General features: G+C 40.3%; 1 protein-coding gene across 1 annotated transcript; it reads right to left on the bottom strand.

Annotated features, from left to right (window-relative positions):
* Positions 1-162: 162 nt before the first annotated feature.
* LOC139641820 (E3 ubiquitin-protein ligase TRIM39-like) lies at positions 163-2,937 on the bottom strand. The gene has a single exon (XM_071516430.1). It carries the CDS (start codon positions 2,806-2,808, stop codon positions 1,441-1,443), a length of 1,368 nt encoding a protein of 455 aa, XP_071372531.1. The 5' UTR covers positions 2,809-2,937; the 3' UTR covers positions 163-1,440.
* Positions 2,938-13,189: the final 10,252 nt, after the last annotated feature.

The following is a 13,189-nucleotide window of genomic DNA, read 5'->3' as shown; positions in this document are numbered from 1 at the left end:
CAGAATCTAGACATGATGACAACGCTGCTGAAATCACAGTCAGGAAATCTGAACACATTTCCCTCTTAACTTCATTCTTTATTGGTTTTACATGCAAAGTTATCCAGCAGTAAATTAAAATAATCACAGCAGGTAAAATATTACAGCGTTAACAACATAATCGGTAATTTACATTTTGATTATTCAGCTGATTTTCTTATGCAGAGTGACTCACAACGAGTGCAACAGTAGAGAAAGCTTCAATTCCTAAATCACCAACATTACATGAAGTCTGAATCCAAAATGAAATCTCCACATTTTAAATAAAGTGACAAACTGATATATCATGCAGAATTAAAATGATGGTACTTTTTAAAGGACTCTAGATAACTGAAGTCCTCGGTTGACAAAATGAAAACTCTTTTACAGACAGGATGGTCTGGATGTTGGAGATGTTGAACGACAAACTATGAGGTTCTGATTTATTTTCCCAAATGGATATAAAGAGTTTTGTAAATGAAGAGTTCAGCTGAGCCTGGATCTGTTGCTGTAAATATTAGAGTCAGTCCAGGATCTGCTGCAGTTTAAATGATTTAACTACAAAGAGAAGACTAGTTACAGTGGAGAGAAACTCTAAGAACCTGGAATAAAGTTAGATCAAATAAATTTAACACTTCAGATGAAGAACCAAAGAAGACAGGATGAACTTTTACCTGCAGTCTAAATATAGAGAAAATTCACTTTAACAAAGTAGAGCTTGTCTACTTTAAGGTAATGCAAAACAATTTTTATTTACTTGAATGTTATTATAGATTATTTCAATATTTATTAATTTTTATTTTTTCCATTCAGCTTGCTCTTAATTATTCAATAATATTTCCGTTAATTATCTTTTGAGTACTTTGAATTTTCCTTTTATGTTTTTTATATTTATATTGTCATGCCTATGCTGGACTATTTTTTATGTTATTTAAATGTAATGTAATAGTTCATTGTTTACTGTTTTTAATCAATTTATTGTTTTAATCAATCTATTTTATGTAAAGCACTTTGAGTTGAATTCTATGTATGGTGCTATGTAAATAAACTTATTATTATATTGTTGATGTTTTTATATTTTTGTTGTTTCCTGTTGTTGTTATAGATGTCATCCACATCACCATGACAGCAACATCATCATCAGGACAACATGGGCACATGTTGATGACATCACAGTTTAGAGAGTTGATTATATTCACTGACTGTCCTAGAAATAAGAATAATGGATATAAAATGTTTATATAATGAATCCTTAAAATGACAAGTATTCCCCTTACAGACATGGATGGCTTTTGTTCATGACATCATCATCTTCATCATTATAAGCATCATCATCGTCACCACCATGATAAACCCATATCAAAATCACCATCATCATCATCATCATCATCATCATCATCATCATCATCTCTAGCTGTGCTGTTACACTCTTACAGAGACCTTCACTGGTAAAATCTTCAGAGAGAAATCTTTCATAGTGTTAAAGTATGGAAACAGCCTGTCAGTGAAAGTGTGTGTGAAGGTGTGTATGTGTGTGTTAGTATCAGGATCAGAGAATGACAGCTTTCCTCTGTTCCAGTCCAGATGCAGTCTGATCCTCTGGAGCTTCTTCCTCACTGGGAGAACAGTGCGTGGATCTGATGGGGAGACTGCTCTGTATTTACCATCCTTGAACCTTATTCCCCATAATCCAGACCGTATGTGTCCCTTCCTCTGGACAGACTCTGCTATCACACCCAGGAACCACCCTGTACTGTCTCCAACCTCAACATCCCAGCTGCGAGTTCCTGAGTTAAAGCCCTCAGATCCCAGGACAGCATAGTAGTAGTCAAACCTCTCTGGGTTTCCAGGAAGCTTCTGTCTCTCTCCCCATCTCACAGTGGTCAGATCTTCAGACAGGATGAGTTCTGGATTGACAGTGTTTGGATCCAGAATCACAGGAGTGTAGGAGACCATCTCCTTCATCTTGTCCCAGACTATGACGCTCAGGTTGCCCAGGTGTTTGGCCTCGTCTATCAGAGCTCCTGAGACCAGCTGTGGATCCTCCAGCAGGGGGCGCTGGACTCTTTCCACTGTAGCCTTGTAGTTCTGCAGGAACGAGACGTCTTCAGCTCTCAGCTCCTTCTCTATGGCTCTGACTGTGTCTGAAAGAGCTGCTATCTCTCTGCTCAGACCCATAATCTTCTCCTTCATCGTCTGACTCTTCTGCTCCTCTTCCTCCCTCAGTGCAGCGATCCTGGCCTCCTCTTCCTCTTGGAGAAACTGGTGAAGCTTCTTAAACTCCTCCTTAATCTGCCTCTCTGTGCGTCGGGCCTGGACCTTAATGTGTTCTGCTGTTTGATCACAGTTTCCTTTAACTTCATTAAAGAGCTTCAGTTTCTTCTGAAGTTCCTCCTTGAGAGCCAGTGGAGCTTCATCGATGGGTCTGATTCTGTGGTTGGTGTGTGTATCTGAATGCAGACAGACAAGACACACTGGCTGCTGATGGTCCAGACAGAAGAGCTTGAGTTTCTCAGAGTGCAGACTGCAGAGAAGCTCAGATCCTGCTGAAGCTCTCTGATCTCTCTCCAGTAAGAAAGTCTCACACAGGTTCTTTAACACCAAGTTAGGAGGTAGTTCATTCTTTGAAGATCTTCTCTTACAAATTGGACACTCATGTATTTGTTTCTCTTTCCACCATCTCTGCAGACAGGCTTTACAGAAGCTGTGGCTACATGACAGGATGACAGGATCTTTAAAGATGTCACAGCAGACAGGACAGGAGAGATCCTCCTCTGATCTGGAAGACATTTTCTCTCTGAGTGAAGCTGAAAACAAACCAGACACTCAAACAGGAAGTCAGTCAGTCAGTCGTGGCACCACTCCCTCCTCTGGAATGTTCCCTGAAAGTTACTTTGACTTTGAGTCGTGTTTCTTCTAAAACTCCTGTTCAGTGTGAGGAGTCAGCAGCAGGTTGAAGTAGCAGTTTTCCAGTATCCCAGTATTCCAGTATTCCCTCCTGTAGCTGTCCTCCCTCAGTGGAAGTCGTCGGTTTGGTCTGAAGGTGAATCTTATCTTCTGTCTCTCGGTGTGTGTGTCTCTTCTCAGTGAGGAGCGGAGAATGACAACATGTTTCCTGGTTTTTCTCAGCTGAGTCAGGTAAGGGGCGGATCTTTGTCAGGCCATTTCTCCTAAATGCTCAGCTGTTTACTGTAACAGAGCAGAGCTGAGTTTCATTCCACAGTGTTTCTCTCTTGTTGCTCACTGGGTATTGTAGTCTGATAGAGGCTCCAGACAACTAGAGTTTGATTTGGATTTGAAGAGTTTGAATCCAAAATGAGATTTCCAACAGATTTGTAGATGATGTGAGAGATGAGATATATTCAATGATGAACAAAAGGTAATGATAGTTGTTGTTTTTTTTCCAAAATGAATATAGCATCTTGGAAATGAGTTATGCATGTGTATTTCTAAATCCAGAACACGATAATGATAATCCTTAAAGGCATGTTAAGTCATTTCTGCCTTGTGAGATCGGCTCCACTGGAGATTTCTGCTGGTCTCCACATGATGAGTACCAGTAGTTTGAATGAGCCTGGAGACAACATTTACTCAGTTTGGGTCCTCACTTGTCTGAGGATTGCCTTTTCCATCCTCATGCTGCTGTGTCCGTCTGAAAATGATGTCCCCTGGATAGGTGTGATTAATTTTAAAGGTCCCATATCATGTAAAGCAGGACTCCCCTCTCCTCTGTGGTGATAAAGGAGTTGGATGGTCTATCTAAACATGGTGAAAGTATCAAAACTAAATCCACACAATCCATATTAGAAAAGCGAGCCTCTAAACGAGCTGTTTGGACTTCCGTAACTTTGTGATGTCACAAAGGTTCGCTCATTATCATTTTTGTAAGAAATAATAGGCTAACAAAGTGTTTTTTTCAAAGCGGTTGAGCGGTTGTCATTGTTTATTACCGGAGAGTTTTCCCTACCTGTAGCCGCCGGGCCGCGGCGTCTCACGTTTCACTCTGGAAACGGTTAGCCGATCAGAACAGAGGGGTCGTTAATATTAATGAGCCTTAAAGACACGGCAACAGAAACAGCCTGTTCCTGGTAAGGCTCAGAGAGATGAGTTACCTGCTGAGAATAGGTTTGCTAAATCTGTCACTGCTTTCAAATTTCCTCTTAAAACATTCTTTTTTTAAGAAAGCTTTTATCTGTGTGAATTTTTTTTTTTTATTACTTCATTTTACTCACTTATATTGTATTATTATTGTTTTATTGTATTTTATCCTTTTGTGAAGCACTTTGTAACATTGTTAAGAGAAGTGCTATATAAATAAAGTTTATCATTATTATTATTATTGTTATTATGCTGGAAAATGAACGTGTAAAAATGGATTGAGAGTGTTTTTGGTACATGACACCACACACACAGCTTTGAATGGACCTCAAGACACAAAATATCACATTGGAATGTGTAGAATATGTAAGGGATAATGCCCGACAAGGTGTCCATTATCTGATATGGATTAAACAGTGTGGAAGACCTCATTCACAGCTGAATCCATCAAAGATCAACAAAAACTGTTTGCTCCAAGATAAGCCAAGCTAATTAATGTTAGCTAGCTTAGCACACAGTTGTTAGATGTTAGTTGTTGTTAAACTTGTGCAGGATTTAGTTGGGCTTTCCTGTTGTGCCTTTATGAGATCCAATGTATGGAGCAAACCCACGATGTGGGAGCAATATCCTGGCGCGCTTTAAACAAATTGAAAAGCGGGATAATTTAGTTTTGCTAGCAGTGGGCTAAAACATAAACATCGAACAAAAAGTTCGGAAATTTGTGTTTGGTAGATTATTTCTCTGTTGTAACAATGGGCCTCATTCAGCAATATCTTCCTAAGTTTTTTCTTAAATTTGTTCTTGAGAAAGGTCCTAAGAAAAGTCTACGTCAGATTCATGACATGTTCTTAAACCGCAGAATTGTTCGCACCTGTGTTCTTATAATGATGAATCCCATTGTCCTCATAAATTGAAAGCGCGTGCCAGGTGATCCTAATTAGCATAGGTAAACGCCCCGCCAATCCCCATAAAGGGGCATGAGACCGCAGGGCCGTGTGCACACAGAAATCACACACAGAAATTGAAAAGAAAAGTTGAGAGAAGTCAGGAATGCCCAAACAAAAGTCTAAAGAGGGTGGAGCACCGGACTCCAAATGTAAAAAAAAAGTTCAATAGTTCTGAAGTGGAGGTGCTGCTGCAGGAAGTGAAGACCAGACGAGCTGTCATATTTAGCAGCGTCAGTAGTGGATATAAAATAACAGAAAAAAAAGATGCATGGGATCCCAATTAACATAATTGATATTAATTGAAGTGTTAGTGTAGTGTTTATTTATTTTAAAAGACCATAATACTTTGTAAAATAATGAAAATAATTATTAAAAAGTATTATAAATGATACAAATATTATTGTAATTTAAATCCTATAATATTATACAACTGTAAAATTGAAGGAAACGCAATAACCACTTATTTTGCACAAACATGTCAGCACTCAAATGTGCGTCAGTGTGCTCTTGAGTGTGTGTAGATTCTGTTCTTACCTAAGAACAAATCCCAAATAAGAAAACATTGGTGAATGTCAGAATCTTTGTGAAAACTGCGTAAGTGGGTTTTAAGAAGAAATTTCTTCTTAAGAACGGTTGGTGAATGAGGCCCATTGCTTCTTGGCAATACATTTTATACCGTTGGAAAGCCTGTTTATTTCCCTTTTAAATGGTGCCCCATTTGTAAGGAACATGCATTTGTGGGATGAGCAGCACAGCTGAGTATGTGGGTTGCGCTCATGTAAAATTTGCCAAATCTTCTCTGCCAATGCCAAACAGCTTATTCTGATGTTGCTATTGACTCTTGTTTTGAGCTTCCGGTACCCCCAGGTGCTGACAATCAGGTACCTGATTGGCACCTGATTGGCAGCACCTGTGAGCATGGGCCCTGCTACAGTGGTCAATTGGTGTCTGCTCCAAGAATCGGCATGCCACGTTTGTCTGATCTCGATAAGGCCTGTGCGATAGGGCGACTTCAAGCTGGTGTTCCACAAAAGCAAGTTGCGGCATTATTTGGAGTGAGCCATAGTACCATCTCCAAACTGAAGGCCAAGTTCCATGAAACGGGGGATATCAGAGACAGACCGCGAAGTGGGCGTCCCAAGAAGACGACACCCCAAGAGGACGACACCCCAAGAAGACCGGTTCCTCACCCTTTCAGCACTTAGGAACCGTAGGCTGTCTTCTACAGATTTGCAGTCAAGGTTTGCAGGACGATATGGCACACGGCTCTCGGCCCAGACGATCCGGAACAGACCGCACGCAGCCAATCTCTGGGCTCATGGGGCTGCCAGGAGGCCTGCCATGACCGCCCTTCACCGTCAGGCCCGTTTGCGCTGGTGTCGGCAACACCTGCACTGGAACCTGAACATGTGGAGGAACGTTATGTTCAGCGATGAGTCCAGATTCTGCCTACGGAAGTTGGATCGTAGGGTCAAAGTGCGGAGAAGACGGGGAGAACGCTATGCTGATCGCTGCACCGATAGAGTAACACCTTTTGGTGGAGGCGGTGTGATGGTGTGGGGCGGCATCTCCATCACTGGAAAAACGAGGCTTGTCATCATCGGAGGCGATCTCAATGCAGAGAGATATCGAGATGAGATTCTGCAACCGGTGGCGATCCCATATCTCCACAGTCTGGGACCGAACTCCATCCTCCAAGATGACAACGCTCGCCCCCACAGAGCGGGGTTTATCAGAAACTACCTCCAGAATTTGGGAGTAGAGAGAATGGAATGGCCTGCCAACAGTCCTGACCTCAACCCAACTGAACACTTATGGGATCAGCTTGGGCGTGCTGTTCGTGCTAGAGTGACCGACACAACCACGTTGGCTGACTTGTGACAAATCCTGGTTGAGGAGTGGAATGCCATCCCACAGCAGTGTGTGACCAGGCTGGTGACCAGCATGAGGAGGAGGTGCCAGGCTGTTGTGGCTGTGTATGGTTCTTCCACACGCTACCGAGGCTCCTGACTGTTTGTTAAATAAATAAATTGTAAAATTGCCAAGATGTCTTGTTTCTTCCTTGTTACTGATAGACTTCAATCATCCAATCCACCAAACAACACCAAACAAGAGTCAATAGCAACAGCAGAATAAGCTGTTTGGCATTGGCAGAGAAGATTTGGCAAATTTTTCATGAGCGCAACCCACATACTCAGCTGTGCTGCTCATCCCACAAATGCATGTTCCTTACAAATGAGGCACCATTTAAAAGGGAAATAAACAGGCTTTCCAACGGTATAAAATGTATTGCCAAGAAGCATTGTTACAACAGAGAAATAATCTACCAAACACAAATTTCCGAACTTTTTGTTAGATGTTTATATTAGATAAGGGAGTCATAACTAAACATTAGCTTAAAATAAAATAATTCATTGACTTACCCTGCTGTGCAACAACATTGTTGTTCCTGTATATGTTTGTCCTGCACATGAATTGTGAAGACATGGGGTGCCTGACGCTTGCATTGGGAGCTTTTCCCTCGATTTTAATGTCCTCTTCATTCACAATACTCCGCTGACAAATTATATTATGAATGTAGCTCTCAAAAGCATATTTACGGAAGAGGATTAGGGCCACATGTGAAAAATTTATTTGAGTTCTGACTTTAAACTCAGAATTCTGAGATTAAAGTCAGAATTCTTTTTGACCTGACTTTTTTTTTTTCTTTTTTTTTTCACCTTACAAAACTTTTTTTATTTTATTTTTTTTTCACCTGACAAAACTTTTTTTTTTTTTTTCACCTGACAAAACTTTTTTTTTTTTTTTTTTCACCCGACAACTTTTTTTTTTGGGTGGCCCTAATCCTCTTCCGTACATATTGTAGTCCTTTCTGTCTACTTCTCTCTGAGATTTCATAACTATTATTCCAGAAATTTGCTATTATTTCCTTTGGAATATCCCTCACTGATATCGTTGAAAACATCATATTTACATGCTGGGTGCGAAAGCTTGACAGGCGTAGCAACAGTAACCAAGTGGGGCGGGGCTTAGCCAAGGGTCAATTGACACCAGCAGCATGACTCAAATAAAATCCCTAACTGCACTGAGACTGTTTCAACACTGCTGTCCTCACAGGACCAACACAACTGATGTACTACAGGATGACTGAGGGGAATAAAGATGAATGGGTCATTCCTGGCTATTGGTGACTTTTCAGTGTGCTAACTTTTGGGAAAAAAAGAATACATTTTTTGTGTTTTTAACATTATATCAGGTAAATGACACGTTCAACCTTCAGGAACTTGAATTGGTAGAGCTCAAGCACTTAAATAATAATAATTATGGGTGGATTGTTCAGACATGGACTGTGAGAGAGTTCCACCCTGTTAGGGACATATAGGTATAGGTATTGCAAAGTGTTAATAATGTAAATATTCAACAATACTTAATTGTTCTTACACCTTATGTGTCCCTTATTCCATCATATAAGTTTTTTTCTTTGAATAATAATGAAACAAGAATTGAGTAGAACATGTGTTCATTATTTAGAACCGTCACATTTCTGCACCCAATTTACCCAAAATGGTAAATAATAAGAGAAATTTGCACAAAAAAACATATGTATGCTGTTAATCCTTTTCAACTCTGCAAATTAATATAAAAACATCCAAAGCATTTAACATACTTGTTACGTTTAATGCCTCTCCCTACAAACAAAAGTGCTCCTGCCCCAACCGTTCCAACTGAGAGACACACACACATTCTTTACGGGCCAGTATGTACTGCACCGTAAAGAATTTGATTTAATTTCATTTTATTTTTAACTTAATTTAAGTTAATTTCATTTCATTTCATTGTGTTTGTCCAGGAAGTGTTTTTGTGAGCCTTGGTGAATCTCAAGGGGAAAGATTGGTACTGAAGCAGTTGAAACATGGCATGCTGGGACCATGTTGAGACACTCAAAGTGGCTCAAAAGTGTGTGCGTGTGTGTGTATGTATGCGTGTATGCGTGTATGTGTGTGTGTGTGTGTGTGTGTGTGTGTGTGTGTGTGTGTATGTGTGTGTGTGTGTGTGTGTGTGTGTGTGTGTGTGTGTGTGTCAGTAGCGTGTGTGTGTGTGTGTGTGTGTGTCTCCAATGTTCTGTAGGCCTACTGTCTTAACATCACTCTAAGATTGTTGTGTCACCTTTGGGAAGACTCCTCTGTTCCGCAGCCAACTTTGAACGTGTTTACATAGCAGAACACGTTAGCAGAATTCTCAATTTATACTTACAAGTATATATTTTCTGTGACATATGAGGTAACCTGCCTACACCCAGATCTGTTCTTCAACGTATCTCCATGTTGCCATGTCCAATTGCACCGACCTTTTGTTTAGTGCTTGAGGCTCTTCGATCAGGCACAGTACCTGACTGGCATCATACCAGCTGACATCTTTGCGAGGGCCAGGCCAGAAGAATTTGTTGACACCATTTCGATGCATGCAGTTCACCTGGATGTTGTTTTCTTCAACGGCCATTATGATGCCAGGGTAGGGGTCATCATCGTACCTCACCACACACCACCTCCCAACATGGTCGCTGGTAATAACCTCTGGACGCCACAGGGGTTCAGTGGTAGGGACATCTGGAGCCACAACATCTTGCAGAGTTGCTTCTTTGAGCTCGAAGCATGGGCAATCCATAACCCCCTTCTCCTTTTGACAGAGCCGATCGCTTCGGGGTTCCAAGAGATATCAAACCCCCTTTTGAACGGCTTGGTGCATAGCAGGAAGAAATTCCCCTTTTGTCTGTACTGTGTCGCTGGCCCATCGCTGAAGAAGTGCAGCCGTTGCACTTGGGGGAACTTCTCCTTTACCATATCCGAGAAGGGGAGATGGAACAAAGCTCAGAGGGGACTGCGATGACGTTTACAGCACACCGGTGTGGAGTGGCTTGCTGATGGGATCCCCCAAAGTGGACAGACTGGACCTCATTTGTGTACTTGCACACATAATTCTCACTGAAGTCAATGTGAATGAGGCATTCGTTGTCCGTGAGTTTCTCCCTCAGCTCCCTGTATTGCCACCGGATGTTGAAAATATGTTGACGAAATTTTGCCATCCGATTTTGGAACTGTTCTACTGCTTCGTCCTCTGTCAGCATTATCTCTTTTTTGACTGTCACAGTGGACTTTTTTCATCTTTGTTGACTTCAGTAGACCACTGGGTGAGAGCAATGGAATTTGGTGTCGTGGGAACTAACCAATGCAACAGCAGTTATGTGGCACTCTCCACAAACACCATAGGCACAATCCTTCAAATTGGGATTGCAGACGATGGTATCTGCCATCTTCTCTACATCTTTAGTGGACAGAAGTCCACTACTGAAAAGGCTAGTAGACATGAACTGCAGGTTCTCATGCGTCTTGCACTGACAGGTTTCCCTGTCAGCTTCAGTTGGTGCTACAACCCAAAATGGCCTTTGACTGCAGAAAAAGGAGTACGACACCTGGTGTGTACTTTCAGAGAGAAATTTCATGCATATGTTTTGAATGGTGTCTGTCAGCAACCTCTTCTGCATTTTTTTTTTCTGAAGTGTGATGGTTTGCTTTTTGCCGGTTGTCATTCGGCTAACGTCTCGCAAGTAGTACGCTACTACTGCCTGTCTTTTGGTTTGTCTCTGCCGTTTTGTCCTCTGGTAGCTGCAGAGGTTTCCTTGCAGCCGTGCTCTTTTCTTTGAGAAGCCCAGGGTTTGCTGAGCTAACCTCTGAAGCCTGTATTTCTTAATTACATTCCCCATGGTGGCTCTAGCAAGCACCTGCTTGTCTTTTTGTTTTCTTGTATTGTGGTACTTCTTTCTTAGTTCTTCAACCACAGAGGCATGTAGCAGCAGTTTTCTGCGCGGGCTGGGAAGGACAGGATGCTTCTTGTATTTCTCTTTCTTACTTTTTTCTTTAACCAAGGCAGTTTTGAGTCGTTCGATTTCTCTTTCCAGCTTCTTCTTCTGTTTATTTTGAAGGCGTTGACCTTGTTGCCTTTGCCTAAAACACAATAAACGCACACATTTTATCTGTGTTTTACTATCATTGTAGCAACGTATCACTGACTTTCATTCAAAATCCAATCATCCCTAATCCTAACCCATAACCTTCATTCTAATCCTAATCTTAACCTTAACCCTAACACCTGACTGTAGATTTAACCAATTTCCTTGTGGGGAACAAAGAAATGTTGCAATACTTTTATAACAACATAATTAGCATTGTTACAAAGTAGTTACATAGTAGTTACATAATAATACCCATATGGAAAAATCAAGTGTGAAAATTCATATGTAGATCACATCCAAAGTGGGATTTCTGAACAATAAACAACCACTTATTGCCACAAGTGAATGCCATGTTTTTGTGGAGGTATTTCTTTTTATGTGATCAAGTGAATTTCACATGTTTAAACGTGATTCACATGTAATTCATGTGTGACTTTTTTGTAAGGTATGTTTTAGAACCTATTTGGCTATTACTTTCCATGTCAATATCACCTTTACTGTGCAGTTATAAGAGAATTCTGCTCAGCCAATGAGAGGTGAATATTCATCCAAGCAGAGTTATAATACCTGATAACAATGTAATAACTGCATTTTTACACTTCTAACCTTGAGGGCCCTGCCACTGTTTGCAATCCAAGAGGTGTTGTAGGTGAAGATGGTATAGCTGCCCTAGCCTTTTCCCTGAGTTTTGCTTCCTGCTTTCTCTGTCTCCATTTCTTCCTCTGGGCTCGCTGCTCACGCTCACTGAGGTCAACAGTTCTTTTCTTTCTCCCTGTCTCTCGGCCTCTTTGCCATTTCTCCCTCTCTTTCTGAAGATACTCTGCTCGTCTCTTTGGATCTGCGTCTCGCTTTGCTCTGTAGCGACGCTGCATTTCTGCTGCACTTAGTGGTGGAGCCATTTCCTAACAAATATGTACAATTTAGCTTTATATTATCATGCAAATTGTATAGACAACACTTTATAATAATGATCAATAACTGTGTAAATGCATATTAACTGATTATACACAAGAGGGTGGGATCAATTGATACTTGATCACGGCTGTATCACGGCTGGCAGGACAGGGGTAAAGCCAAATAAATGCCTTATAACTGATTATAATTATAAAGTGTTACCTTTTATACATACTGGTAAATTACATGAACAGTTTACATGACAATTGAATATGTATATATCAGCATTTATATGCATTTCCTTACATTTTGTAATAGATTTTCCACCCTGTTAGGTTTATATACCTAACAGGGTGGAACCTAACAGGGTAGAAATTTTTAAACCAAATTAGCCATTGCTCTGTGAGGCAGCAAACTTTAGTTAGCTAGCTCTCCACACATAAACAGTACTTTAGTATATATATCAAACATGTTTGTGATTTTTTTTAAAATGTGGTTTACTTTCTTCATAATTTAGCCTGACAGGGTGGAAATTTACGAGTAGGACATACAGGTTAACATCATAAAACTTGCAAAAAAAAAGGCAGACAGAAAGTTAGTGCTCACCTCACTGCTCCTTTTGAATTCCCTCCATAAGAGTGATGTCACATCCTGAATGTGGATTCATGGGAATTGTAGTTTTTTTGTTCAGAAGGCGAAAAACCACAAACTAACAGGTTGGAACGCGATTTCGGGGACACACAGTAAATTATAATAATAATAAATAATAACTACCGTTTCCATCGATATATATGTAGGCTATAATAAGAGAGATTTTAACTTGATATATACAATAATAAAGGCATATTGCTATTTATTTATAATTATATTGCAAATGTATCTCATTGAAACTTAAAATTTGCTTTGGGGACATCATAAAAAGGAGTGTATGTGCCGAAAAAAAGGTAATAAAAAAAAATATATATATATATATTTTACATGCATTATTTTGTGTTAATGTTATAAAGAAGACCTCAAACTATAATAAAAGCCTTTCGTGATAAACATTTCATTTATATTAAGTAAAATATTAAGAGTTAAGAGTTATTTTATGGGGAGGGAAAAGTCACCAATAGCCAGGAATGACACGAATATGGATTTACAGTTTCATCACCAACCTGCTGCCAACCAGCTGAGTCTCCATCATGGAGGAGCAGTTAGTTAATAAAGTAAGATTAGGATT

This window comes from Centroberyx affinis, unplaced genomic scaffold, assembly GCF_046629955.1.
Source record: "Centroberyx affinis isolate AG114_WGS23_722 - 3 ecotype Tasmania unplaced genomic scaffold, CSIRO-AGI_Caff_v1 ptg000402l_1, whole genome shotgun sequence".
NCBI lineage: Eukaryota > Metazoa > Chordata > Actinopteri > Beryciformes > Berycidae > Centroberyx > Centroberyx affinis.
This window is presented reverse-complemented; position numbering and strand designations above follow the sequence as displayed.